Source organism: Aspergillus neoniger (genome assembly GCF_003184625.1).
Source record: "Aspergillus neoniger CBS 115656 unplaced genomic scaffold BO87scaffold_17, whole genome shotgun sequence".
Taxonomy (NCBI): domain Eukaryota; kingdom Fungi; phylum Ascomycota; class Eurotiomycetes; order Eurotiales; family Aspergillaceae; genus Aspergillus; species Aspergillus neoniger.
Genome location: NW_020291145.1, coordinates 19,871 through 45,992, shown reverse-complemented (window position 1 = coordinate 45,992; position 26,122 = coordinate 19,871). Strand labels below are relative to the sequence as shown.

The 26,122-nt window shown below is 40.1% G+C and overlaps 6 protein-coding genes across 6 annotated transcripts; 4 read left to right on the top strand and 2 right to left on the bottom strand.

Moving 5' to 3' along the window:
• Positions 1-1,098: 1,098 nt before the first annotated feature.
• On the top strand, positions 1,099-2,912 carry BO87DRAFT_397136 (FAD-dependent oxidoreductase; the record flags this gene model as incomplete). The annotated part of the gene is made up of 4 exons (XM_025625283.1): positions 1,099-1,394; positions 1,493-1,770; positions 1,820-2,190; positions 2,238-2,912. 4 exons carry the CDS (start codon positions 1,099-1,101, stop codon positions 2,910-2,912), a joined length of 1,620 nt encoding a protein of 539 aa, XP_025479360.1.
• Positions 2,913-10,125: 7,213 nt separating this feature from the next.
• Positions 10,126-10,896, top strand: BO87DRAFT_309132 (uncharacterized protein; the record flags this gene model as incomplete). Its single annotated transcript, XM_025619454.1, has 1 exon — positions 10,126-10,896. One exon carries the CDS (start codon positions 10,126-10,128, stop codon positions 10,894-10,896), a length of 771 nt encoding a protein of 256 aa, XP_025479359.1.
• Positions 10,897-11,525: 629 nt separating this feature from the next.
• On the bottom strand, positions 11,526-12,777 carry BO87DRAFT_406905 (uncharacterized protein; the record flags this gene model as incomplete). The annotated part of the gene is made up of 4 exons (XM_025626029.1): positions 12,667-12,777; positions 12,157-12,620; positions 11,888-12,082; positions 11,526-11,819 (listed from the first exon to the last, which is right to left on the bottom strand). The coding sequence occupies exons 1-4, from the start codon at positions 12,731-12,733 to the stop codon at positions 11,526-11,528; spliced, it is 1,020 nt and encodes a 339-aa protein (XP_025479358.1). The 5' UTR covers positions 12,734-12,777.
• A 1,023-nt stretch (positions 12,778-13,800) lies between these two features.
• Positions 13,801-14,577, bottom strand: BO87DRAFT_359296 (HHE domain protein; the record flags this gene model as incomplete). The annotated part of the gene is made up of 2 exons (XM_025621509.1): positions 14,189-14,577; positions 13,801-14,124 (listed from the first exon to the last, which is right to left on the bottom strand). The coding sequence occupies exons 1-2, from the start codon at positions 14,528-14,530 to the stop codon at positions 13,801-13,803; spliced, it is 666 nt and encodes a 221-aa protein (XP_025479357.1). The 5' UTR covers positions 14,531-14,577.
• A 658-nt stretch (positions 14,578-15,235) lies between these two features.
• On the top strand, positions 15,236-17,371 carry BO87DRAFT_359293 (catalase; the record flags this gene model as incomplete). The annotated part of the gene is made up of 7 exons (XM_025621508.1): positions 15,236-15,557; positions 15,635-15,693; positions 15,760-15,921; positions 15,987-16,111; positions 16,168-16,257; positions 16,308-16,575; positions 16,640-17,371. 7 exons carry the CDS (start codon positions 15,236-15,238, stop codon positions 17,369-17,371), a joined length of 1,758 nt encoding a protein of 585 aa, XP_025479356.1.
• A 560-nt stretch (positions 17,372-17,931) lies between these two features.
• On the top strand, positions 17,932-19,246 carry BO87DRAFT_376750 (DUF4419 domain-containing protein). Its single transcript, XM_025623377.1, has one exon. It carries the CDS (start codon positions 18,005-18,007, stop codon positions 19,130-19,132), a length of 1,128 nt encoding a protein of 375 aa, XP_025479355.1. The 5' UTR covers positions 17,932-18,004; the 3' UTR covers positions 19,133-19,246.
• The last annotated feature ends 6,876 nt before the right edge of the window (positions 19,247-26,122 follow it).

Here is a 26,122-nt window from a genome sequence, read left to right as displayed (position 1 = left end):
TACTCACATCGGGTCAAGCGTTCCACAGAAGAAGCCTGTGCCGCGTACCATTATGTAGCCCGCCCTTGCGTCTGAATGCATTTGTCTTCACCTCTGCCCCGGATCTCCACTCTACCGATGTCCTAACGGTTTTCTTCAGAACAACGATTTGCATCGTACCTGGTAGTCACAAGAGACTTGGTAACGGTGTGGACGAATACTGCCAGACCCTTGCCTGAGTTGATCTTCACAATGACAACTACGTGAAATTCGTCACTGTAATTGCCGTTCGAATAGATAACCCCACCGTTTTGAGCATAAAGGCCGTATTTGGAACAAAAGCTGTATTCAATAAGCTAGCCCTCAGCGCTGAATCAAAAGGCATACAGCTGATCGCCGTTGAGATGACGAAACTATGAGAACATAATCATCTCCCCCTTACCTCCAAAGCTATTCTCTGCTTTCTTCACATAGCCTTAGAGGCTTTCTTCGTGTATTTGGTCCTTAGCCAAATGAGGTAGGCCCCGAAAACATTGCGTCACCATATGTAAGACGCCGAAAGTAGTGAATTAACCCGTGCTGCGATCACATTAAAATTCGGCGCCCACTTCTTTAGGTTGTAGGTAGATGTACTGGATTGCGAATGTAGCCCAAGCCGTACTCCATAGTTGGAAGGGGTCAGGCATTCGATTGAGCTATAAACAGCGATTAACGGGTTGATCAATTGCATCACCAACTGCAAGGCGCTCAGATAGTGAAAGAGCTATTAGGGGGTATCGGGCATGACACTACATTCGGTGATTTTTACAGCGTCAAAAGCGGATTCCCTTCACACTCCATGAGAACATTGTTTCAAGGGGACTGTTAGGGAAGTTCTCGTTGTCTGCAATCGGTCACTGAGGTGGCAAGGGCGATTTTCCCCCTTGGCGGACAAGGCGGTCAATTAAGAGTTACTCTTACGCAAATCAGGTTCACAGTTATGGTTGCTATAGTGTAGACCACCTGTCTTACCCATATGGTATAAAAGAAGTTTTAAAATCACAAGATTCCTCGCAGAAGGCTTCGTGATACTCGACCCCTCACTATTAAGCATTTAGTACATCTTTCTGTTGCAGCGATATGCCTACCAAACGTTTGAAAGTGGTCATTGTCGGAGGGTCCATCGCGGGTCTACTTCTCGCCAACGCTCTTGCTCGACAGGGAATTGACTTCGTTGTCCTGGAAGCTAGGTCGGAAGCTGCACCTTGTGATGGAGCGGGACTATGCCTTTTGTCGAGCGGGGCGCGTATTCTGGATCAGTTGGGGATGTTCGAGGACATCCAATATCACGGTGGTCCTATTTCCGTCCAGCGCATCTGGCGAGATGACGGACAATTGCTTGGCCACACCGAAGGCTTGGCCTTGATTACCGCCCGGTATGTCATAATCACGCGTTGAACACTTCCACAATGTGGCATCCCATCGGTTTACGGTCGTAAAACGACTGGCAGTAGGATTGCTAACACAGTAGCAGACAGGGCTACCCTATGACTTTCATTGAAAGACAACGCGTTCTTCATGTCCTTTTTGACCATCTACCAGACAAAGGATGCGTGCTCCTCGGAAAGAAAGTCATAGAGATAACCTCTTCGGACGACCAAGCGATAGTTGCGTGCTTGGATGGAAGTACCTACCAAGCGGACATAGTTGTTGGAGCCGATGGGATACACAGCATTACGCGCAGGAAGATGTTAAGGGATATTGTCAGCGACAGCCCAAAATCGCAAATAATGCCGGAAGCTCTTGGACGAGGTAATACACCCTATGCACTTTTAAAGCACCATGCTTACAGGTAAGACAGTATTCAGTGCTCAGTATTCTGCGTTTTTCGGACTCTCCAAGCCCACACCCGGGATGAAGATCGGACATTGTAACAGAACATTTGCGCATGGCTTTTCCTTTTTCAATGCGGTGGGAAGGGATGGTCAAATATTTTGGTTCGTATTCCGTGACATGGGAAAGGTATATGGCGAAAAAGAAATACCTCGCTTAGACCAAAGCAAGATAGAGGAAGATCTGGCCCCCTTCTTAAATAAGTATGTTGCAGAAGGGGTGCGGTTTCGGGATATATTCGAGAACAGAGTCCGTTGCTCGCATGTGCCTATCGAAGAAGGTTTCTTGAATCAGTGGGTCTGGAAGAGGTATGCATGTATCGGGGATTCAGTACACAAGGTACAGTGATGATCTACCCTAATCTTCGTTGCTGATTCAAGGTACAGACTACCCCAAATCTGGGGCAAGGCGGGAACGGGGCGATGGAGAGTGCCGAGTCCCTAGCAAACACGATCGTTGCCGTGGCGCAAGCCAGCATATCCTCCGAACTATCCCTTCCTCAGATTTCAGCTTCCTTGAAAGAATGGGCTGGATCCAGACAGCAACGCATGAGGCTACTCTGCGAGTTGGGTAACGGTTTTACGAGGCTTGAAGCATTCCATACGCTGAAAGACAGAGTGGTCGGTCTCTACCTCGGTAAATACCAACTAGATGCCATAGCAGATATCCTGTGCGAGACCACTGTTGGCGCCGAGAGACTGTCATTTCTCCCACCTCCTCGGAGATCATTACAGGTCACAATGCCATTTGACACACGAAAAGGCATCCAAGCTGCCACCAGAACTAAATCACTAATACTGCGTTCTCTTATTGCGATTACCATAATCTTCGCACTTCAACCCCTTCTGCAGCACTACATTGCTGGCCGCACCGTTGATCATTCGCCTACTTTACATAAGCATAACGGGCTAGCATACGAAGATGGCGGCTCTTATACCAAACATAAAAGCACTGAGACCCTGGCAGCAATGTCACGAATCGCAGACCACGGGGTGCTGCTAACAATTTGGGCTGTGGAAAGCTGCAGAACAGGGAACATTGCCACTTTGATGTCATTGTAAGTTTTACAAAGTCTTAATAGAGCCTGCGAGAGAAATAACTATCTCATAGTTCCTTGTCTTTCTCTGTGATTTCAGGAATACTTGGAGGGACACATGTGGTAGCTCCCTTATACTTCTTATTATATGCCATACAGTCACCGGTGTCCAAATTCGATACGCCAGATCGTCGCAGTACGCAAATTTCTTACATGAAAATCTTGATCCCTGCCTTGTATCATGCTATTATATCCCGGGGTTCTGGATCACCTATGCAAACCCTTCAGTGCAAAGCAACTCGGCTTTTATGTTCATTCTACTACCTGCTTTTTTCCGACTCCTTCATGTCCAGGTGTCCTCCTTACTCAGAGGAACAACAGTGAGAGAGCTTATTGAGACGCCGAACGTCGACATGCCATATGTTAGAATAACATATTACACATGCGCTTTACTATCTGGGGCCATGACCTTGCTATCGAGAGGTTGGGTATGGCGGTCATTACTTGGTTGCTTATTCCCAATATCACAGCATATGAGCCTAACAGTATCTACCATGCATATCGACCACGAGGAGATGGCGGGGTTTGTATGTGGCTTGATATGGGTCACATTCGAGTATATGGACTTGAGCTCGAGTGGAATGATGAGCATGCCCTGGCTCTCTTTCATCCTAGCAGGCACACTCATCAGTCTGGTTTTGGGTCCGGCAGCAGGCTTGATGCTAGGATGGGGTCTGAGGGAAGAATACTTGGCACAGCATGCGGCACGCCGCCTCGAACGCCCACTGGTTTTGTCAGCAGCTGTTGGAAGTCCAATTTCAGGTTGAGTTTGATCTAGTCACCTAGCTTTTAGGAATACTTCCTCTCTTAAGAGACAAAAGCCATGACGCGGAGCGCCAGCATCTTTTCGTTCCCATGTACGGTCAAGATAGTTACTGAGTGGCGCTTCTCTCTCCGTCCACTTTCATTCTGCAAATCGTGCTTTTGGTTTCGTCCCTACGAGTTGCAGCACACAATCGTCAGTATAATGAATATAGTGCAACTGTCTCATGATATAATTGAATCAACGAACAATGCTACTCAATTTTTGTAAATGAACAAGTTTAACTTGTACTTGAGGCTACATGCCAGACGAGGCGTACCCGCTACATATTCAAACCTCTGCTACAAGTCTCTTCTCACTTCCCAAATTTGTTATTTGATGTCTATACCTTGTATATATTCATATGAGATCCGGGGACGAATTTTACTTGTAACTCCAATTCCCTATGAGTGCTTTGGGACTGTATCAAAGCGGTACCACTGCCGACGGACCTCCTCACGTGACAATACAGTCTTTGAATCATGAAAAAAATTAATGTCAATGAACGAAATTCAACACACCTAGAATCGTGCTGTCGACGCATTTGGCATGGTCTAAAAGGAATTAAGTGGAAGGGATTATAGAACGCGATACCTGGGGGCTTTTGAAATGCCTCCAATAAAACGCCATGCTTTGAGTAACCACATTAGGAGCATTTTGTCTGTATGTATGTAAAGACCGGGAGTAGACTGGAACGTTAAAAAGGGAAGGAGGAGGGGCTGAACAGAGTAACCTTGCTCTGTTAGCGTGCACATGATGCTAGCAAAGCCAAAACCCCCGTGCTTAGACATATCATCACAATTTGTCGATCTGGGCAACAACATCCCTTTCCTGTTACTTGCATTCATGCTGTGAGACCCGAAGCGTATACCTTTCCCGAAATGAATGATCTAAGTTGATGCATTATGAGGTGTCGAGGCATTCATGTAGGCTAGTCACGTGCTGCGCTCGGACCGCCCACAAAGCACCTCTTCGCGTTGCTTTGTTTTGCTCTTCTAGATAGCTTAATTCAACTCACTCTTTTACTTCTATTCATTCGTTTTATTATTATCTTTATTGCTGCTTCTGTAGAGTGCTCCTCAAGAGATTATGAGCCCAGCCTTTATACTATAAAGCTATTCAGATCTTACTACGGCCAGCCATTACTGCTAGACAAGATATTCTACAGAATATTAGTCTTGGCAAGCCTAACAGGTCTAATAAAATTATATATTTATACTAAGAAGTATATCTTACCTGTTTATCTACTCACTCGTGTTAAGTACACTGAATAGCCAGTATAGCATGTAAAGTTAGATGCGGAATCTTATTCAAAAATCTCTCTCTAGAGAAAAAAGCAGTTATCAAGACTATCTTATAGATAGATAGACTTTCTAAGTAAATACCTGATAGTATTCCAGGACTACTGATCTTACTGGAAGAATATATAAATTAAATAAAATAAGACTTTCAAGTATATTAAATACTCAAGAATATCAGTCTACTAAATCTGATTAATAAGGATCTGGCTAGACCTGCTGAAAACTATAAAAAATATAAGATCTGGTATACTTATTCAATGGTTATACAGTCATAGTTAACTTAAAATATATCAGATAAAATACTAGATCTATTTGCGGACTCTGCTGATATGAAAGAACTGGTAAATAATATATATAAAGTATTCTAAAGAATTGTTCTAGGAGATGGTATTATACTTTACTAAAATATTATATATAATCTTATTAAACCAAGAAGATCTGAGTATATTACAGTAGTTAAATATATTAATAACTTCTAAGTAAACTACGCCCTTGCCAAGATCCTACAATGCGGAATATCTGTCTTTATAACTATATTTTTACTTCTTTAGAAAATACAGAGTAATGTGCCTGCATGGGTTATCTACATAGAAAATAAAATATCAGAAGACACAGATACTATGTATAGTAATAGTGATTTCTATATTATCTACTAGAACATGAGGAAACAGTATAGTAAATTTAATAAGATAAAAATAGCAGCTACTATATAAAAAGATTAAAACTTATTATAAAAGCCAAAAAGCACCAAAGAAAAGTAGAAGAAGACTATATATTTTATAAAAAATATTTTTTATGAAGAGTATGCTACTAGAATAAAGAAAATAATATCCAAGTATATTAACAGAGTCTGTAGCTACTGTAAATATCCTGGCTATAGCTAAATAAAGTATTAATATATTAATATAATCTTATATTCAAGGTCATGGTAACTATATATTCTAGATATCTGGTTCTTCAAGATTCAGAATAATTAACATGGAGAAGGAAAGTCAGATTTAAACTTAAAAAATAACTTTAAAGTAGCAGAATCTATATCTATAAAACAGATAACAGAGATATCTGCTCAACATATTACCCTGTATAAAATAAGATTAGATAATAAAAATATACATTTTTTAAACTTCTCTGAAATAGCAGTTAGAAATACCACTGACTATTTACTATACTGGATCTATAATACAGGCAGTTCCTAATATATTATATTTAACCATACCTCACTAGACTACTATTATAATCTAGATATCTCTAATTTTTATAAATACAGAATATCTAACAGAGAAATTAGTATTACTAGATCAGCTGGCTACTAAATCCTAATCTTATCTATAAATAATAAATACCATGAGATTAAAATCAAGATATTCTATTAACTAGATCTTGTATACAGCCTTCTATCTATAACCCTTTTACAGAAAGACTTCAGAATATATGTGAATATAATTAACCTGACTCTATAAAAAGAAATAGATAATAAAGTAATGGAACATCTGCAAGAAAATAAAAACATGCTTTTTATATATACTCAAGATACAGAATTAATTCTCACTGCAGTTAATCTCTTATTATTATATTAATAATACAGACACACAGGATTCTGCAAGATTATTTCTACTGTAAAAAACCAGCAGATTAAACTTAAATACTATAAGGATTTATACTGTAATATATATTCTTTAGAAAAAGCAAAGCACTTAGTATCAAGGAATCTTATTTTAAGAATCTCTGATTTTATATAACTCTAGTACATGGACATACAGCAGATGACCCCGGTTAGCTATAAAGAATTTAAATATTTTCTGGTAATAGTAAATAATACTACCCAATTAGTCAGAATAGTTATATTAAAATAAAAAGACAATATCTCTACAGAGCTGATTCGGATGAATAATAAATACAAGAATATAATTAGTAGATATATTATCTTGTAGCATCTTAATAGAGACCATAAGTTTAATAAATTCAAAGAATAGATGTATTATGAAAATCAAGAAATTTATATTATTATATCATCTCCTCGAATATCCGAGGTAAATAGTCTTACTAAGTACTACAGTGGTTTACTTAACTAGATAAACAGAATCATAATCCTTGACTCAGGTTTGCCTGTAACTTTCTAGCTATTTACTATAAGACTCACCGCGCAGATCCTTAACTATCTAGTCCCTATAAAAAGCAAGATCAAAGAAACACCCGCTTATTTATACAGATTATACTATAATCTCCTAAATCTTGATACCTCACTCAAGTTTTTATATATATTTAAATACTGTTGCTACTAACACATATCTATAAAGAACTATATTATTTCTAGAAAGATGAGCCCCTGCACTGATACTAGCTACTTTATCAGATTTAATAGAAATTATAGTTATGTTTATTTAATATAGTATCCTGATTTAAACAAGATCAAATAGTCAAGAGATATAATATTCTATGAAGAATATATATACAAGGATAATCATGAAGACTCTAGTAGAGTAACTACAATATCTATATCTATCTTTAAAGATCTAATCATGCTAACACAGGATACCGGGATTAATTTTAATAAAATAATCATGTAAGATATAAAGAATATAATTAATAATAATAAGACTCTTCCTGCACAGGATGACACTGCTGACCCTATATATAAAAGAATAAAAACTATATTTATATCAGCTGAATCTACTATACCTGCCCTCCCTGCGCCTATTAATCTAATCTATTTAATAGAGAATCCTTGTGATTATAAAGCATTATCTATTAAATATACAAAACATAACTTCTAATTTACTGAATCTGAATCTTCTGCTGTTACAGTCACTGCGCTGAAATAATTCTAATAAATTATAAAAAAAAAGAGCCCTTCATGGCTAGAAAATAAATAAATAATTATACTAGAGTAAGAGTCTGACCTGCCTTCTCTACCTATTCTTAAATAATATAAGATTAATATGCTAAGTACTTATACAGAAGCTATCTTGTCCCTGCTTATCCTATATTAGAAGACAGTCATAGCCATGCAGATTGATAAGATTAAATTAATAAATATATATAAGATAGTTAACTATCCTACTGGCACCCGCATAATTCCAGGTAAATAGATATTTAATCTGAAGATTAATACAGAGGGAATTATCATACAATTTTATACTTGATAAATAGTTTGCAGTAACTGCTAGATATCTAGTATTAACTATATTAAATTCTTTGCCCCAGTAACAAGCAAGATTATCCTTAAAATATTTATAACTAATATAACAGTAAAAAGCCTCCGCTGGAAGTAATATAATATTATCTCTGTTTATTTATATATTTAAATAAAAGATAAACAGGTTTACATGAGACAATTAACTGGATTCCATAAGAATTCCCCTGAATAAATATATCTACTTAAAATAGTTCTCTACAGACTGCGGCAGGCAGCGCATCTGTAGTACTGTATTTTTAATAAGAAATTATAGAAAATCAGCTTCAAACCCCTGCCGGAGAATCTGTATATATATAGAAATAATAAAATATAGCTTATTATTTATATAGATAATTCTGCTATTACTGGCTCTGAATAAACAGATCTAATCTCAGTAAAATACTATCTTAACAAAGCATTCAGACTCAAGAAACTAGATAAATTGAAGATCTTACTTAATTATAATATTCTATATAATTATAAGACAGGTAGTATCTTACTCAGGCAGCCTATTTATATAGAGAAATATCTTGCTGCCACAGGTATATAATCCTGCTCGGATATTACTATTCTTATGATATCTATCTACGCAAAGGCAGATTGTACTGTGATATCAACTAAGGAAATTAATATTAATAAATATTAAAGTCTTATAAGTAGATTGAACTAGCTAATTATTAAAACTAGACCTGATCTATATCATGCCATATTCCGCCTGTAGAGATATATATATATTTTAACTACAATAGATATAAAGACCTTGAAGCATGTATATAAATATTTATAGAATATTACTTCCTATAGAATTACCCTGGCGGTCAATTATATTAAAGAAATTAAAATTTATATAAATACTGTCTATACTGATCACGAAGATGGCAAGTTAACAGAAAAATATATTATCTTCTATACAGGCGGACCCATTACCTGGTCATTAAATAAATAAAGCATTGTTATACCCTTCTCTACTATTACAGAATACTGTGTATATAATACCACCATTAAAAATGTCCTGTATATCAAGAAATTAGTACAGATATTTAATCTTAAAATATCAGATAACAGCAAAATACCCCTATTCAGTGATACTGTTAATTTGCTACAGATTCTTAACCACGGCATATACACGCGGTCTATTAGATAGCTAGATAACTACTATCTGTTCATAGCAGATCTAATTAAAACAGGTATTATATTAATTTAACATATTACAGGCATTAGTAACCCTGCAGACAGTCTTACTAAACTGCTGGATTGGGAAAAGTTCTGTGATTTCTAGATCCTGCTAGGGATAATCTCATTAGCTACCCCTCTACAGCATCCAGGGAATAATGCTTAATATACAAAAGATTGCTTATCTAGAAAATATTTACAACTTCATTTAGCACCTCCTCGCATGCTCCTTTGCCTAGGGGGCCGTGTCGAGGCATTCATGTAGGCTAGTCATATGCTGTGCTCGGACCGCCCATAAAGCATCTCTTCATGTTGCTTTGTTTTGCTCTCCTAGATAGCTCAATTCAACTCACTCTTTTGCTTCCGTTCGTTCGTTTCGTTATTGCCTTCGTTGCTGCTTCTGTAGAGCGCTCCTCAAGATGAGGCACTGGGTGTGGATGATTTAACACAGCACTTTAGACATGGAATAGTGCACAATTCATCTGACTGTCTCCTTACATACTTCGTTCAGGCCCATACGAGATTATGACTTCAAATTTCCCCTTGCTACGAGCTACATGATGTCCCATGGCGGGGAATGTAATCCAGTGAGTTATTATTGCTGTTAACTGTTAGATGTACATATATCTCATCGTCATTCGCAAAATATAGCTGTTTTCAATAAGATAATTTTCTACAATCAGGTGCTCTGAACATGACTATTCCCCGATCGTTTTCTGGTGCAACTATGCGCCGCCCCTTGTCTAAATGTGAAAAGGTACTGGACAAGTTGTGTCTTGGGTATCAATTTTTCACTCCAATCAATTGGCAGTTATTATCTGTTGCAAGCGGTTTCCTGTTTGTGACAATTCTATTTCTGGCAATGATAGCATGCGGCTTCATACCACCACTCCCTCCATCATGGGGTGCCGACAAGGTATACAATCACTACGACAGACACAAAAAGGGAATTCAGGCGGGGGCTGCAATGGTTGTTATCTGCTCCGGATTATGTCTTCCTTATGGAGCAGTAGTATCAAAGCAGCTTCGATTGATACGAGACGTAGACCCAATTCTCGGCGACTTGTCTCTTGTGGCTTGTGGGGTAGCGAGTGTCACCTTCATGATGTCCTCTACATTCTTAGGACTAGCGACGTTTCGGGATTACGGGCCGGAATTGACTTTACTTCTGAGTGATTTGTTTTGGTTCACTCTCATCATGCAGTGGCCGCCGTTTTGGATACAAAGTTGGACCATAGCGTGGGCAATTCTCTCGGATAAAAGTTCAGACCCTGCCTTTCCAAGGTCCTTAGCCATCCTCAACTTCATCGCTCCTTTGGCATTGTCCTCGGCCACCGCCATCCACCTTCATCAGCATGGACCATATGCATGGAATAGCGCACTGACCTTTTGGCTTGCTTTTGTTCTATTCTTTGCCCAGGTTGGGCTTGATCTACTGACTATGGGTCGGAACATCCTTAGAAGTCGAAGTTTGGAACTGGCTGAGCAGACGAATTGAAGTATCACTTGTCAAGACGAAGGGTCAAAGAAATGGATTTGATCTATCTAGATCTCAAGAAGATGGTTGGTTGGAAGAGGTGGTGGTCAGAGGCCACACAGGAAGAAGAGGCGAAGGATCAGCTGACAGCTGCCTGGCTGCAGTGAATGTCTCAACATCACTTATGAGTATGCTTCGCAAATTCGGGTCTTCCTGGGGCACTGCTTGGCAACAAAATGTCCGATAATAGCATGAAAATTGGTTATCGGGCTTGTTGTATGCCTTAGCTATTTGTGACACAATCACAGCCGAGAGAATGATATTGAGAGACGGGCGCAGACGGTCTGCTGTAAAAGTCTGGTGGTACTTCGGCCACCGCACATGTGTGTATGCAGGAGACCTTGGACAGTTTCATATATAAGCAATCTCGCAATGTAACACTCCAGCAAAGACACAACGGATGCGATATGGGCGAAAATTGTAGAGAAATGGTGTGTGGCAAGAGCTTCTAGTAATACGCGTGAAGGACGTGGGTACTATATCCCTAAAACCTTCTGCTTGCGATATTACCCTGTGTGCAAGTTGCGAATATGTAGTCCATCTTTTGACGTTCTGGTACTTTCATACATACTCCTTATCTCTGGTGGCTCTTAGTCAAGCGTGAGACGAGAGTCGGGACGAGGAAGACCAGGGGACAATTGCGCGGAGGCAGTCCTGTTGTACAAAAGGTATGAATCCCGCGCGTTGGCACTTTTTGACTGGTTAATGGCTCTCAACCCCTGATTAAAGTTTCTGATGCAAATAGCAGTACAGACAACCGTTGCAGCAGTCAGTGCCAAGGATAACGCGGCGAAAAACAACATCATGCTCTTGCCGGCTGTATTCGCCGAAGATAGAATCACAATCCGGCTGATAAGATATGCGACCAAGGCAAGGTAGCTCATCTGTTATGTGGCAATTAGAAGGCATGCCAGCAATCCTGAGGACCTAGACAAGAGGTAGAGAAGCTCACAATAATAGCAATTGTACTAAAGATTCGTTCTCGCTGGACAAACCAGACACCAGAAAATATCGCAATGATGGCGACAGGGATGAGGAGCATCGTCAAAGTATACTCTGGTTCTTTGAAGTGCACATATACTAGATCATATTGGATAATGAAGCCAATCAGAAAATAGAGGTTTACTTTTACCAGTACCAGAAAAACCTGCATTTACCAACTATGTTTAGCAAGTATTTACAGATACTTCAGGAAAAGGAACACGACGGAGTCGATTTTACCTCATAGGCCAGATAACGCATCCGAGTATCCAAGCTGCCGTGAACGGACTTGTAGATAGCCCATGAATAGTCCCGGTGTATCAAATTTGCGATTGGGCATAGAAAAAGAGTACACAGCCCTGTAAATATACATACAAGGATCTCTGCTGGCTGGACCTGAGGCCACACATTGCGTGTAGTATCCACCAAATTCGGATAGCTAAAACGTGACTCGAACAGCCTTGCAGTAGTATCTCTCATGACGAGAAATTGCATCACAGAATAACCGAAGCTGCAGGCATTACAGATGCAGACTGCAAAAAGAAGGACGTTATTCTTGTGGTGGATTGCATCTAAGGATAGAAACAACTCAAACAGGCAGGCGAATATCAGAATGCCTAGGTTAATTGGAATCAGGTAGGACACCGGCACTTGATTGATGGTGGAAGTGACCCATCTTTGCCATTCAATGAGTATATAGCTGCCTTGTAGGTTAGATGTGCTCGTGCCCACGAAAGGATGGGGGCGTACATCTCGAAGACGATGCGAGCAACCCGCTGCACAACCACCATTCATATCTCGTCGTCGGTCTATACATGCTCACTCAATAATATGATGGGCCACCTAACGATGTCGATTTTTTTAGTTGATCAAGTCCCTGCCAATACGTTCAGTGAATTTTTATTGTCCGCCTCCCACGTGATAATGAAGTTGGACTTGCAGCCAACGACGGTGTGAAAATTCTCTGGCTGATTTCCAGGTTCGCCCTGCGTTTGATAGGGCCGTAGGCAGCAGCTACTAAGGGACCCGATATAGGTTTAGTACAGCCTATTGGTTCAAAGTGAGACATTTTTAGCTATTATTAATTAAACCACCAAATGCATCTGTTCCCTACCAAACGGACTAAAATCCTGGGTCAAGTTTTTTCCAAACTGGGGCGTCGGAAACTATTGATTTTGTGCCTGCCGATCGGCCCACCTCAACATACCCGTCAGGGTCTGATCGGTGTCCGAATGGCTTAGCATTAAGTATCAAACAGGTCTGTGGAATCTTCGATTACCTCAATGGATCGATCCCCATGTCTTGAGACATTCCGTATCACGGGTAGTCTTCCTCAACCAAATCAACCATAGTCCCGTATTGATCTCGTGTATTGGGGTAAATGGTATTGTACATGCCAACAGGATTCTCATGATTCCGATACAGGGCAAGGAAGAGAGGTCATATTGCCACTAATCGTAAGGCAGGCAAGCCATTCAGGTTGCATGTTATCAACTCCACTCACCAGTATAGCAATTGGTTCATTCAGTCTGCAATAGATCCCGTGCCCCGATTTGCTGAACTCTCAACATGGCACTGTTCAGGCAGTCTGCTAACCTGATTACTCTACTCTCGTCTCGTGAGAACTCTCCTACCAACTGCAATCGAGAAAGCGCAGGTGCATGATATCTGCTACAAAGTTCTTGCAAGATCTATTGCCCAAGAATGGACGAGGGCACTGCCATTTATTCCGATTTTCTGGTAGGTGTTCTTGAGAATATAAATTAATTCAGATACAGGGTACTATACTACAGGCAAAGGAAGAACGGGAAATCAGCATTCCAAGTATAATCATGCTCAACTTGAACTCCACAACAAAGCGCAAGAGATAATGTAATGTTCATTTCATGCCTTCTGGTCGGGAAACTTTCTTAGCATGTCACCCAATCGATCAATAGGCGCAGACATCAGACCAACAACAGTTTCATACGGTGGCCGGTCAGGGGCCGCTGGATGGCTCCGCGTAGGAATGAAATTCTTAGTGCGACCGAAAGAACGCGCCATACTTTCGGAGGCAGATTCACCAATGGCATGTTCAAGAGCCGGTAGATCTTGGCTTTCTTCCTCATTGATGTGCTGCTCTAAGTTCGCCCACAGGCTTTGAAGAGTAGGGATGAACTCGGTATCATCAGGCTGAAGGCCTTGAAATGTATAGAGAAGCTCCTTGACCTGCAGTGTCACGCCAGTTAGCTTGATTCGTCCCTCAAAGAAACGAGGCTATACGTAATCATACTATTTGGTGCTCCTCTCTATCGTGCTCCGCCATGGCCTTGCCGTTGTCCAGCTTTAGCTCCATCTGGGGATACACGACTAGCTCCTCGCCAATCGAGTGGCGGGCCAGCTCCCAGGTAAATTGGTTTTGCCATCTGACCCTTTCATCATTCGTTTTTGCACCTAGAATTTGATGGTAAGCATCCTTCAGTTCGCGGTGGTCGTTCTTGATAAGTTCAGACACGCGAATCGCGGCAGGGGCGGTGATCCGGAAACCACGCCTCGCGGTCTGAACCGTTTTGGAGAAGAGATTGGAGGATTGTGGTCCCCTGAATGATGTTTTCGATAAAGAAGAGAGCGACATGATCGCTTGCCTGATTGGTTCGTGGGCGGGTTTGTAGTAATTTGCTCAGAAATGAAAGTATTATTACGATGTGCGCACTGTAATACACTGTCCTTGAGTTCGTGGGGTACAGCGCAGAACCTGTTTATAATGTCTGAATTTCGAGGTCCAGACCAGCTCGAAAGTATGACATGGGTGGTCATCAAGTGTGCAGTCCGGCCATCCAACAATGGTTAAGCAATTAATCATGTTTTGTCTGCGCCTCAAAGTTAGGGAGCCTCACATTGGCATGATAGAACAATGACATAGTTCAGGCGTCGCGACTTTGGCGGATGGTGGCTCTGCCGGTGAAACCAATAGAAATTTGCATAGGATCGTTGCCATGCGGGAAAGCCCTCAATAACCGGCTTCTTGACCGTTGAGGTCTCTGGGATCTGTTTGAGAGTCCCGCTGAGGGCTTAGCCTAGCCATGGCCACTCAGTGGATTTGCTCATCACGACGACAGCCTTCACAAAAGTCTAATCGGGGTGAAAGGTGAGGGAACGGTAACTTTATTTTGCGTGAGGTAACAACTGTTCACGGTTGGACGTCATGGCTGAGGCCGGAACCGCCCGGACGCCAAGGCAGGAAGTATAAGAACATATCCGCATGCCAGTAGGAGAGACCAGATCAAAGAGACGACCATAATAACCAGCTACCAGTGATTGATTGGCAAGACGGCAAGCAATGATGGCAGCGCATCCCTTACAGGCGTTGGGGGAAGCGGTGGGAGCGGCGGGAGCCGACCCGCGCATCAAGCAATTGAATTCGCTTTTTCAGGGGGCCAATGACGGGCCCGCCCGGACGGCGGCCAAGTTGACGGGGGTCCAGCAGGCCGGCAAGCGGCAGGATGACGGGCCCTACTTCACCAACAACGAGGGCATCCCCTTTCCCGATCCCGCTCACAGCAAGACCGCGGGTGGACTGCCCTTGGTGTCGGACACTTTCTTGCTGCAGAAACAGCAGCATTTCAACCGCTCCAAGAACCTGGAGCGGATGGTTCATCCCTGTATGTCCTGCTCCTCCTCGGTGGTTTCTTTGCCATCATCGGTCGGGTAATTAGATCAATTGGCTGACGATGCACAGGTGGTAGTGGAGCTTTCGGATACTTCGAAACTACCAGAGATGTATCCAACCTTACAAAGGTGCATATATCCCTTAGCTGCTGCCGAGAAGAATGTAACTTGAGAAAATACAGCTAACCTGGACAGGCCGACTTCCTCAAGTCCTCCGGACTGAAGACGCCGGTCTTCGTCCGCTTCTCTACCGTGACTCTCGGTCGGGAATTCCCCGATCTAGCCCGAAACCCGCGTGGTTTTGCCATCAAGTTCTACACGGGAGAAGGAAACTATGATATCGTGGGCCTGAATTTCGTATGTGATGTGGTGGATCTCATTCGTACTGCCTGTTTGACAGATCTCTGACTTTGTCTGGTCAGCCGGTCTTCTTCTGCCGAGACCCTATTCAGGGCCCCGACGTGATTCGGTCGCAATCCCGTAACCCTCAGAACTTCCTCCTCGACCACAACTCCCTCTTCGATCTCTTGGCTAATACGCCTGAGGGGTATGTTCCGTTCAGTGGATAGGAAAGATGCGTGTCATGTGGCTGACAATGGATAGAAATCATGCCGGTATGATGTTTTTCAGTAACCATGGAACGCCGAAGGGATGGAGAAATAACCACGGCTACGGCTGCCACACCTTCAAATGGTAAGGTGGCTGACATGAACCTGTGACCTGCACCTACTAACCACTTGTAGGGTGAATGATGAAGGCAAATTCGTGTATATCAAGTATCATTTCTTGGCAGATAATGGCCAGAGACAATTCACCGCCGATGAAGCCCAGTACCACGGAGGGGCCGATCCGGACTGGTCGAAACGCGATTTGTGGCAGGCAATCGAAAAGGGGGAAGAGATTACCTACACTGCACACGTGCAGATCATGCAGCCCGACGACGCAGACCCTGTGAAGCTGGGCTTTGATCCGTTCGATGTGACCAAGGTGTGGCCGAAGAAGCAGTTTCCGGTGAGTCCTAACTTCTCCGTCTTTTTCTCTGGGACGCCCTGGGTCACTCATCCATTTGATATAGCTTCAAGAGTTCGGTAAACTCCGCCTCAACAAGAACCCCGAGAATTTCCATCGCGATGTTGAACAGGCGGCGTTCTCCCCAGGCAGCATGGTCCCCGGCATTGAAGACAGCCCTGACCCCTTGTTGCAATTCCGTATGTTCTTCTACCGCGATGCACAATATCACCGAATCGGCATCAACCTCCACCAAGTTCCCGTCAACTGTCCTTTTATGGCCTCGTCCTATTCATCCCTGAATTTTGATGGTCAAATGCGCGTGGATGCCAATCACGGCATGAACCCGCAATATGTCCCGAACAGCTTTGTGAACAAGTTCCGACCAGATATTGCCGAGGCGCCTTACCAGCTAGCAGACAACAACGTCGGACGCAAATCCCATTTCTACCACGAAGGCAAGCCTTCCGAATACGATCAGCCACGGGCTTTGTATAAACAGGTGATGGATGAACGTGCTCGCAAGCAACTGCACGATAATACTGCCCGGCTCCTCCGACTCGTGGAGTATCCGCTGATCCAGATCAAGTATTTGGCACAATTGTACCGCATTGCACCGGAGTATGCAAAGGGCGTCTATGATCTGCTCCCCGAAAAGCCGTTTGCGTTTAGCGAGGTCGAGCAACGCGCTGGGGGTGCTGAGGCCGCCATGAAGGAGCCCAAGTTCCGCCCTTGCGCCCCGACTGATAAGTTGGTCGGAACGTGTCCGATGCAGCCGGTTTATAATGTGCGAGTGTAAGAAGCTCTACAATGGCTACATTGCTACTATATGATGTTTCCTACGATACATGTTCTCGTTTATATTCAGAGCTTATACTGTCGAACATAATCTGCAACAGACATGTTAATTCCATCCTGCTTACAGTGAATACTAGCGTCCCTTCTCTGTGTAAAATGTACAGCCGGTGATGCAGGCACCCTTGCTGAAGCGGCGATGGATCGGAGGTCAATAAACCTATGGTGCTCGAAGGTGGTTTTGACATGCTAATACCCTGACGAGGATATATATATCTGTGCCGGCACGGCAATGCTACTCAACTAGTCGGTGTCTTAGGCCTCGGAGCACCCAATTGTCCGCAACCGGTGGTGATGGGCTCCCACTCATAATCAAAAAACGGAGCTCAAGAAGATAGTGATGGTGACAGCACTTGTCCTCATACAAAGTAGATAGTTCTGCAGTCGTCCTGCGAATGATAACGCCGATCGATACTGTATTTGGAGATTCATGTGAAACCACCAAGAATAGCCCCACTAACTTGTTGATCAGGCAGACTTTGAAACCATCCAAACCCATCGCCCCGTCAGTTTTTCTTCCATGTCCACATTATCCACGAGTACTTCGCAAACAGAATACTAGTCACCACAAGCCAAGATGCCGGTTACTTTGACGACATCCAACACAAGACCAGAGGTATGGGGTACAGCCAAGGCACTCACGGCGGAAGACCTCTTGCAGGAGTCCTGTCCAGAAAACGCCCGTCGTTGCAAGCAGCTGCTCCAGAGCTCTTTCACCTCACAACACCTCGCGGAGAATCACATCAGCCCGTCTTCGAATGGCCTGGTCCATGCCGTGTTTCAGGCATATAGCTACCATCACCATCTGACTTTGCGACCGGAGGATGTATGGTTCGCCATCCTCTCCCAACTGAGCTTCTACATCAACGAGCATGCCGAAGAGTTGCGGTCGCATTTCGTGGCCCACAAGGGCAAGGAAGAAGTCTCCGTCACCACAGTGGGGACGATTAGCTCGGTCGACTTTGGAGCACTGGTCGTCCAAATGACCGAGGCCATCCAGAAAAAGGTCGTGGATCCCGACCTCCGGACATGGCTCATGCCGGCATTCAGCACCACCACCGCCAGTGACCAGGTCATAGCGGCGGTGCTGATGATGGGTGCCATGCAGCAATACTTCTCCTACAAAGCCTATCTGATGTGTGGCATTCCCACTGTGACGTTGCTGGGCGAGCAGGAAGACTGGGTCCAGCTGCTGAGCAAACTGGACAAGCTTCCGGACTTGGGCACCGAGCCGGCTCAGTTTGCTCGTCTTCTCCGGCCTATCCTGACGAGATTCATTATCTCCTTTGATGATCCTACTTCAGAGTCCGTTCGTGAATTTTGGGGCTTATGTGCAGATCGAATTTCATTCGGGAGTGGCCCGTCCTATCTGTCCGGGTGGGTCACCGCGTTCTGCTACTGGGATGAGAAAGGTCGGCCCATGGAGGATAAGGGCATATCGGGATGTGAACTGGATGGTGTCCAGTATCATCGTGTTGACATCACAGACATCCCGGGCGCATTCGCCTCGGTCCCGATGAAGGTGAATGACAATGGCACCGAGTATGAAACGGAGCTCGTGACCGGAGTAATAGGCATTCAAGCCAGTTGTGGCAAACAGACGACAGCTGCTATTGGAGATGCAGAGGCCCAGCAAGACACGATCCAACCGGCTTCGGGATGGTGGATATATGAGAAGGAAACTGCCGCAGAGAATCCGGAGTGAAATTCACCAAGGCGTGGACTTGATGATTGCTTAGGATATATCAAAGCCCAAGATAGTGATTGATTAGAGGATACATGACCTAATCTATAGCTTCAATCAGCAGCCGCAGTTGGCTAACTTTGATTATAGGCCGTGTAGTATTCCATTTATTCAATATTGAGTCTCTGCGATGGCCTGAACACGGTAAGGTGTCCATGCAATATCCAGGAAAAAAGGGAAGATCTCCTGGGGTTCAGACGGTGTGATAGACCCGCCCCAGGATATCTTCAAAGGGCTTCATTTCTGTCTTTCGGTGCATGTCATTTGTCATTCTCAACTCCCACCATGCGCGTAACCAGGCTTTCCAGTTCTCAGAGTACTTTCTTCCCGAAGCTATTTTCCTGGTTATTACCATAGGCCCCGAGCACGGAAGGAGGTAGAAGGCATCAGAGGTGTCTTATATGGTCAGGATCAGGTCTTGACTTGCATCAACAGCATATCAACGCTTTATGTTGTAGGCCATGAATATAAAGTATTTCTATTCACAGCAGGATAGGTGGCCTTTACTAGGTGGGAAAAGGACTGATTAAAAGACAATTGACTAGTTTCCGAAAGGACAGCAAGTTTATTAGTATAATTATGTATTCATTCAGTTAAAATACTATTCAGCCGCTATAAGGAGGCGAACTGTGGTGCATATGTTGGAATATCTTACAGGTCTGAAAATTGGTCTGAGCTGCTCAGGTGGGTGACTTCCTGCAAGGCTGGTGGGGCGTGCGGCTGAGCTGTGTTGACTAGATCGGCAGCTGTATACTCCGGAGTAAAGGCCACAGCATAATCAAGGACTTACCTTTCAGCTGTTGCCGATCAATCCTGCTATGGCCAGCTCAGATGAACAAGACATTACCTCATTCCAGCCCGACTGTGGCTCTTTTGGCCAATCATAGCGGGGATTCCCCGGGCCGATAGCTACTAGAGGATATAGACCGTAAACTACTAGTTAGAAATCTGTACCACCTCGGGTTTGGATATAAGAGTATCCGGACTTTTTGATCGGCTGTACGGAGGCGAGATTGACCGAAGACTACTGAAAGATAGGCATGTGATACATGTACTCCAACACCGAAGAGCAAGCTTTGCCAGTCTTAACAAAAGCAATAACTCAACTATAATCCTTGGATATATATGCAGACCATTCTCTTTTGATTGAGTGAGATCCAATTGTATCCTCACTCCAGGCTACATCAGCACGCAGACGCTATATCCCCTGTGCCCTCTACTTCGATTTACGATTTCAAAATGAAGTTCACTGCTACAATTGGGACTTTAATATTCAGCCTATCAGCCTCTGTCAGTGCGGCTGTAACTGGGAACTGTACACCAGGCATGAATTACTGTCAAGTCGTGCTTGACAATGTTGGTGAGTTGTGGGCCACTATTCCGCTTACTACATTGAAGTTGTGGATGAGGTGTACTAACATGAGTAGGCGGCAACCAGGATGCGATGCATGATGCGATAGTCTGATAAGGTTCCCCTGAAGCCGCTCGCTACCCAGGCGTCTGGGGTAAATACCTGTTCCATTATAATACTGACAAATCACTTAGTGTTGTTGAGGAGTGCCATGTCATCTGTATCAACAGTGGCGCTAGAAAGAGTGACGTCTGTGATAACCTGGTGTAGATGGTGTAATAGATAAGAATGAAGCATATGGCCATAAATAGATTATGAATTAGGCAGTTATTTATCTATCATGTATCTAGATATTAATCATGGATAAAAGACTAGAAATATTGATAATAAGTCCTGTCACTCCTCTAGTTAAATAAATCTGAATAGCTCTCGAATAAGTGTATTATAAATCCTTTATCTCTTATTATCAACTTATAGGCTCCTTGGTAGTAGTATATTATATAATAGCCAAGAATACCCCAGCATGACACGGCTCAGGGATGATTATATATGTAGTAGCACCGTGGAAGTACTGCCTGTTACTGGTATATGTGCTTAAGATTCTATAATCAAGATGTATTAGTATAATATTATGCTTATGTAAATAATTTTGATAATATCTTGCTTTATACCCTGACCTGCTTTAATATACTATTATACAGAGCAGATTAGCTACTCTATTTTCCCTGTTAACTTTCTATGCAGATATGAGTTCATTTGCATTGTGCACAGTTATTCTAGTCTTCTACCAGATAATTTATAAATATGATTATACTCTCTTTGGTTTCAGGCAGTAAAGCATACCCTCTATCAGCTGTTGATCTATAATTAGATTATTCCAGATTATCAGCATTATAAAGCAAACAACAAATGCTTTGGACTTGAACCCGGCAGGTATATAAATTTTACCAGGAAACTTCATATCTGTCTAAAGGCTATAAGTCCCATAATCTTTTCTTAGATACCTGACTGGGTTAGCCACAGGTAAGTTATCTTATTAAATCTACTTGAGAGTATGGTCGAGAATTACAGATAATTTAGAGCTTGTTTTATCTGACTGACAGCCTGGCAATCGCTAGATACCTTTCTATAAAATACATACTATGTTGTAGCAAGGGGGATGTTATAATAATTATTAGAATAGTCATAATCAATGGCACATTTAATATCCTATAATTAGTCCTGATAATAAATTAGACTATTTAATTCAATTTCCAAGGTAAAGTAAAAGATAATACAGAAGGTTACTAACTATATAACAAGGTTCTGACTTCAACAAGCCGATGTTATCGCCAAGGTGAGTGACTGAAAAACTACAGAAAAAGCTCCGGCTTAACTACTCAAGACTCCTACAGGCCTTACATGTCAACGCCACTCAAAGCATCTTTATTAACAACCCCGCCAGAAAAGATAAGACTAGCAGTATATGTAGCACTGCTGTCATGGCTAGCAGTAACATTAATTCCAAGGATAATCCACTTAAAAATACCATTCTCGATCAAGTCTCCCAGCAAAGCATACTCAAAGAAAAGATCAGAATTACTATCCTCTGTCTCAACAATGACCACATGATTATCAGCATTCTCAGTAATAACAACAGTGTTGGTATTATAGGGATAGGTAGCTTCAACCTATGAGATTAAATCCTGATCAAAGAACAGCTGGCTGATGTGAGGGATATGGCCTCCCATCAGGATATTATTAGCGAGAACCTCTACATCTAGATAGGCGATGACATAGACATAAGTTATACAACCTGAGTAATATCCAGGAAAGATAGTCTTGAATCCTGCAACGCTATCAGTATCAGTCTTTTAAATGCCACGGAGGAATATCTTATTAAGATTGGAAGTGTTATTGATATTGCTGTTCATGCTACTTTAAATTCCAGAGTAGATCCCAGTAGAGTTATAGTTCTAGATGTCCCAGTAAAGATTCTGGATGGATTCGCAGGTGTTGATGTTGATGAACTAGCTGTTAATATAGAGAGACACACCCAGTTTTCTGTTAGAGAGATCATGTCAGATCAGCTCACTCTTTACCCAAAAGGGGCCAATCTCACCCTCGGGAGCTAGGATACACACGGGGTCCTTTGAGAAAAGCTCCGACTCGGGAGTGTTGAGTATCATATTAAGGAAGGAGTAGTATGAGGTGTTGACCACCTGCTCTATATCACGGAGATCTAAGGAGTGCTTTTTATACTGCTTAAACACAGCGGCGCAGCGAGAAACAGCTTATTTAAGAATATTATTTCTCTTGAGCTATCCAGCACACTGGCTCAGACTCTGGTAGGTATTGTGCAGGAAGATACACTTAGAGATATCAGTAAAAGAACTGGATTTATAGACTTCTGGATATACCATAGCAAAACCGGCCAGTGACAGCATAATCACCTGCTTGAGCTGAAGAAGCTGCATTTTGAGATAATTAAGAAGAGACAGTTCAAAGAGAATAAGTGATTATGAGTTAGGTTATATTTTAGAAAGATTTAAAGATAAGCAAAAGCCATGCTTTATATATCCTCAATCTGTCAGGCTCAGGATGTCTATAATCTGGAAGTAGACTGATATTCACACAATACTCTCTGCTTGATATTATTACTAAGATATTCTGAACTATCCTGAGGCCTGCAAACACGTCATCATTGTTGTATAGGATCTTGGCTGATCTCTTGTCATAGAACTCAACTAAAGTAAATCAGAGTTAGTAGAAAGGAGAAAGAAAGATTGATATCTGTCAGTATCAAAAATAGAGTGGTTATACCTGACTGTTATACCTTAACCTAACCTTAACCGTAACCTGACAGTTAGATTAAGGTATAAGAATCCTCTTAACTGTACAGTTAAGAATAGGTTATAGTTAAGAGATTGCTTTAACTGATCTTAACTGCTAGTTAAGAAGATTAGATATACTTAGAAGATTAATAACTATAGATTAATTAATAATTTATACAGAGACTTTACAAGAATAATATACTAGTGGTAATATATTTTTAATTACTATATTATTAAAATAGATATTAGATTAGTTATTAATTAATAATAATCTAATTTTCTGGCTAGTAGCCAGCAGTCTAGTTACTTCTATGTTAGGCTTTTATAGATAATACTAAGAATTTAAATATAATTAAATTAAACTACTAGAGAGAAATATATTAATTATTATTTAAATTATTCTTTATATTATTTTAATTAATAGTTATGATGGTGAAGAGATTATACAGTTTAAATATTTATCTATATCTGGATATATATAATATTACTAGATTAAAAAAAAGCTAGATCTTTTTTTTTAATAATATTTTATTTTTAGAATTATTATCAAGATTGTCTATATCCTTATTCTTATTAATATAAAAGATTATTATTAGCTTATTATCTTCTTAATTCTTAGTTATAAATATAATAGAATCCAGAAAAAGATTATTAAAAATATTCTAATATTTCTTAATAATAGTAAAGTAATCAGTATATATCTAGAGTATAAAGATTTTAATAGTTTTAGAATACAGGCAGCTCTGGTAATAATAGCAGATATTTTAAGAATTATTAAAAAGATATTTAATACTGATATTATTAATTATAATAATTAAGAAGTCTCTAATTATATAATAAAGAATAGAAAACTAATTATGACAAGACTTCCAGTAGACAAAGATATCAGAATATCTAGTAGTTTCTAGATAACTATTAATATAAATATAATTTTTAATATAATTAATTTACTATTCTAGTTTTTAATAATTTATATATTTTTAATATTAAGATAAATCTTAAGCTTCTTAAAAGTTATTACAGAAGATAAGAACTTCTAGTACTTTAAGATATTATAAAAAATCATGTCCAAACCTGAGAATATATTAGAAATTATAAATAATATATTAATAATAGAATTCTGTTGATAATAAAAATAAAAAATCTTTTTAAAGATAATTTAATATTCAAGATATTAATTAATATTATTATCTAACTAGATATTCTTTTTAAATTTTTCAAGTTTTAACATGGGGTCTAGAACTGTTATAATTATATAAATATAATTTTTAATCTAGTAAATCTGATAGTAATACTTATAAAACTTCTAATATATATTCTCCAGATTCTGGAAAATCTTTTTCTTCTAGAATACCTGCTTCTATACCAGCTAATTAATAAATTAATTAAGATAATCAAAGAAATTATTATAAATATTATAGATCTTATAAATTATAAGTCTACTATTCTCTAATAAGCAGAAGATAAAGAAAAAAAAAGATATAAAAATTTAAATAGATATTCTAACTACTTCCATTTTATTAAAGTAGGATAAAGATAATTAATATTATCATGATTTTAATATTAGATAAAGTTCTTAATAATTAGATATAATTTAATTATATAACAAAGTATAAGATAGATCAAGTTCTATTAAATTTTATAATTAAGAAAAAGATAATATACTGAAGCAGACTCCAGTTATTAAATAAATTAAAACTTTTTTAATATTAGAGACTTATATTTACAAAATATATAATCTTCTAAATCTATAATAAAGAATCAGAGAAGTAGATAAAAGATAATAAATAAAGTATAGAAGTTATCTATAAAAGCCTTATATAAAATACTCTAAAAATTATTTATAAAAGTCTTATATATTCTATCTTACAGTCTATGGAAGCCCTTTTTGACCAGAGCTGAGTCTTGATTCTGGCTCCAGTTAAAAAAGACTTTTGGAGTCAGAATTAAGGCTCAGATCCAGTCAAAAAAGGCTCCCATGGACTATGAAATAAGATATATAAGACTTTTATAGATATTTTCTAGAATATTTTATATAAGATTTTTATAGATAACTTCTAGGGAATCCTGCAGAAGTTTTCTATAGATGGCTCTTATTATATATCTTCTTAATTATCTAAGAGATACTAGAAGAGGTTTTTAGTTTTTTATTATTATTTTTTTATATATATTTAACAGCTTCATTAACAGCCTTAATTTAGAGTTTTTAAAGAAAGATATTAATAAAAAGTTAAATAACATAAGCCAGACAGAAAATATAATACTAGCTTTAAATAATTTTTATAAGATTAGAGTTTACTAAAATATTATAAAAATAGATGCCCTGGCTGAATTAAGCCTAGAATTCTAATATAATAATATTAAATATAGTACTATTATTACTAATATTATTAGTAATTATATTTAATAACTGGTAAATAAGATAATGCTTTTACAAGATTTCTAAGATAATCTTAACCAGATTCTTATTAGTATAAAATCTAGATACTGGTTAGAAGCCTAATAAAATCTTATAATAATCTATATTTTTTATCAGAAAGTATCCAGTCAAAGTAAAAAATATTTTTTAATCTAGATTAGTCTAATAATTAATTATAATTAACATGCATCCACTGTCTGGAAACTTTAATAATAATTAAATATATATTTTCTCTAATAATTCTAAAAAATACTTTTTAATTTATATCTAATAAAAAAGAATAAATATTTAGAAAGATACTAGAACAGTAAGATTAATTATCTATTTAAATTAAATATACTTAATAGTATAAAACAGCAGGTAATAAA

Bases quoted from the DNA above. Each gene is read 5' to 3' on its own strand.
- BO87DRAFT_376750 (XM_025623377.1), top strand. From the start codon at position 18,005: ATGCCGGTTACTTTGACGACATCCAACACAAGACCAGAGGTATGGGGT.